The sequence below is a fragment of the Artibeus jamaicensis genome, unplaced genomic scaffold, assembly GCF_021234435.1.
Source record: "Artibeus jamaicensis isolate MK-2021 breed Jamaican fruit bat unplaced genomic scaffold, CSHL_Jam_final scaffold_614, whole genome shotgun sequence".
In the NCBI taxonomy this organism is placed as follows: Eukaryota; Metazoa; Chordata; class Mammalia; order Chiroptera; family Phyllostomidae; genus Artibeus; species Artibeus jamaicensis.
The window spans coordinates 8,455,632-8,459,008 of record NW_026522050.1 but is presented as its reverse complement, the minus strand read 5'-3'; the positions used below and the strand labels follow the sequence as shown (position 1 = coordinate 8,459,008).

At 37.0% G+C, this 3,377-nt stretch overlaps 1 protein-coding gene across 1 annotated transcript; it reads left to right on the top strand.

The window, feature by feature from the left end:
- Window positions 1-880: 880 nt before the first annotated feature.
- On the top strand, window positions 881-1,828 carry LOC128626514 (olfactory receptor 4A5-like). The gene has a single exon (XM_053659170.1). The coding sequence runs from the start codon at window positions 881-883 to the stop codon at window positions 1,826-1,828; it is 948 nt and encodes a 315-aa protein (XP_053515145.1).
- The last annotated feature ends 1,549 nt before the right edge of the window (window positions 1,829-3,377 follow it).

Sequence of the window (3,377 nt, the reverse complement as noted above, 5' to 3'; positions counted from 1 at the left end):
CCCCAAGAGTTTTGAGAAAAATAATTGCTGCTGGTAATGTATGAGTTCATGAGAGTTAACAGTCAGTGAATTTCAAAAATATTTGGTAAAAATCTAAATAGTGTTTCTGTGTTAATGGTTGTAGGATAGTCAAAATTACATGGAGAGAATTACAACTTGTTAAAAAGCTGATAGTAAAAAAAAAAGCAGAAAAGTTGCTGAAAGTCACAGAGTCTAATTTAGTAATTGAATTAGGGAACAATGTGCTAATTATGTCATGGTTGGATACAGTGCTGTCTGTGGAAACTTAATTAGAATCCATGAAGACTGAACAGCATTGAAACATAAAGGACTGAATACCTATAGCAACTTATCATAGTATTAAGTGAATTATTCCAAAAGGGACATTATTTTTGATTCTACATCAGTTATATTACAAAGGTCCTCTTCACATATACTACAACTCAGATGACTGACTTCATGACAATTTATTTAGAAATTTTTTTGTCACCACTAGAGAGTAAGTGATTGCTGACTTGTGTGCCCAGCACTGACAGTTTAAATAAGGCTGTATTTAAGATATGACTGGCTGTGGGGCCTTTGATATTTCCTCTGTTGACAATCCACTAAGATCACTAAGATTTAGATGGTAAACCTCTTACTTGTAGCCCAAACAAAATCATCTGAGGAGAAAGAGAATTGTCAAGGGAAGGTGCAATTGGTATTAGGAGGAACTCATAGATGTTAAGCAAACTTTTATTGTGTGCAAACCCCTGTAGAAGATATAATAATAAATATGTACTCCAAGATATAATGGATGTAATCATAGTGTGCTCACAATTTCATTACAGGTCCCTTCTCCTGACCTCTTATTCTGGAAACAGGCTTTAGAAAAGACTAAATGGGACATAGTAACAATGTGACAGAATTTGTCTTCCTGGGCCTCACTTCAGATCCTGGGGGCCAAAAGGCACTATTTGTCATATTTTTACTCATTTATATTGTGACAATGGTGGGCAACCTGCTCATTGTGGTGACTGTTCTTGCCAGCCCCTCTCTGGGCTCCCCCATGTACCTCTTCCTTGTCTATTTGTCACTCATGGATGCAGCATATTCCACGGCCATTTCACCCAAATTGATCATAGACCTTCTCTGTGGTCAAAAGACAATTTCCTTCTCAGCTTGCATGGGACAGCTCTTTCTGGAACACCTTTTTGGAGGTGTTGAGGTCTTCCTCCTGGTGGCCATGGCCTATGATCGCTATGTGGCCATCTGTAAGCCCCTGCACTACATAACCATCATGAATAGACAGGTTTGTATCCTGTTGTTGTTGGGGGCCTGGGCTGGAGGATTTGTTCACTCTGTGGTCCAACTTGTCTTTGTGTACAGCATCCCCTTTTGTGGCCCTAATGTCATTGATCACTTTATCTGTGACATGTACCCACTATTGGAACTTGCCTGCACTGACACCTACTTCTTAGGCCTCACTGTGGTTGCCAATGGTGGAGCAATCTGCATGGTCATCTTTGTTTGTCTACTAACATCCTATGGGGTCATCTTAAGTTCCCTTAAAAGTCACAGTCAGGAAGGGAGGCGCAAAGCCCTGTCTACCTGTGGTTCCCACATCACGGTGGTTGTTCTCTTTTTTGTTCCCTGCATTTTTATGTATGTTAGACCTGTTTCTAACTTCCCCATTGATAAATTCGTAAGTGTGGCTTATACTGTTATCACTCCCATGTTGAATCCTCTAATATACACTTTGAGAAATTCAGAAATGACAAATGCTATGAAAAAACTTTGGTTTAAGAAGTTAGCTATGGACAGAATGAGAATGTGTCATTCATATTGAGTACGAGAATGTGTCATTCTATGTATATTTGTTAGTAATTCAGAAGCAACAAACAGGCAGGGCTTCTAACAATGGATGACTTAGTCAACCCAATGAGTTCTCTTGGGATGCTTTTCTTTATTCGTACAAAGATATGAAAAAGTAGAACAAATTATTCTTTGAGGTTATGATCAATCTAATACAGAAATTCTGAAGGGTGAATAAAAAGGCACAGGTATTTTCTCTATTATTAGGAAAAATAAACTAAGTTTAACTTGTAACTTTTCTTTATTGTTCAGGTACATTTGTCCTGTGTTTTTCTGCATTGCTCTCCCCTGCCCCTTACTGACAGCCCCTACCTCCTGCAGTCAATGCCTTCCACCTTGTCCTTGCCCATGAATTCCTCATTTGGATTTCTGGACTAGCCCCTACCCCTTACCTCATTAAACCCCTGCATCCTCCCCTCTGGTCATTGTCAGTTTGTTCTCTATTGTTATATTGAAATGGGCTTTAGAAGAGTTTTATTTTTGCTTTGAAAAGTGAAAAACAAGCTACCTTTGAAAATTTGTTTTTTACAAAATAATGACAAAGCAATTTTGCTAATGTTTAGAAGAAATTTCTAAGGTTAAGACAGTGTTACTTATTTATTTATTTTTTATTGTTGTTCAAGTACAATTGTCTTCATTTTCACCCCACCATGCTTCCCCACAACCCATCTTCACCACCCAAGCTCAAAACTACACCCTTTGGATTTATCCATGTGTCCTCCATACCAGTTCTTTGATGGCCCTTCCCCTATTTCCCCTCAGCATCCCTCTCCTCCATGCCCTCTGGTTACTGTCAATTTGTTCTTTATTTCTAAATTTTGATGTTTGTTATGGTATGAATACAATAGGTTTTAGCAGCTTCCTTAAGCATTTTGTCTTCCAGATTACTTTTGTTTTTAATGTTGATGCCTGTGCATTTTGAAGTTCAGGATGTCTAGATGGGAGATGATACCACATTTGGTTAAATGCACAATCATGGAGCAGTTCTGTTAGACGCGATGTTGGATATATTCACAGGTTGAGATGAACCCAACTGGGATTCTCGACAATGAAAACAGATTCTAGCTCTTGATTAGAGTATAGAATACTATACTAATCCAAAAAAAAAAAAGCATGGAAAAGCATATTTCCATGCTTTTTCTTACTAGGTATAATGTGCCTTTTTGCTGTTCTTCATCTTGAAAGATGAATCTTATTTTATCTTCATGACACTGAAATTGGGTAGAAAATGTATTATTTTGCACAGCAATGTACTCCCTAAAAGTTGCCTTCATCTTCAGTACTTTAAATTATAGACTTAATAATGATAGGTATTTATATAAATAAAATTTTGGTTTTCAATCTTATTTTAAAACAATTTTTCCCTCACTGTTTAATCCTTCCAGAGCATCACAAACTAGAAAGAAGATGGAATGGCTTTCATTGTATTGTAGGAACATCATCTATGTTTTGTAAGACTTTCTTCCTAACTAAAAAAAATTAGAACTTTTTCAAAAAAATTTATTATGATTTTTCATGCATGC

Excerpts from the sequence above, each read along its gene's own strand:
- LOC128626514 (XM_053659170.1), top strand. The coding sequence starts at position 881 with ATGGGACATAGTAACAATGTGACAGAATTTGTCTTCCTGGGCCTCACT.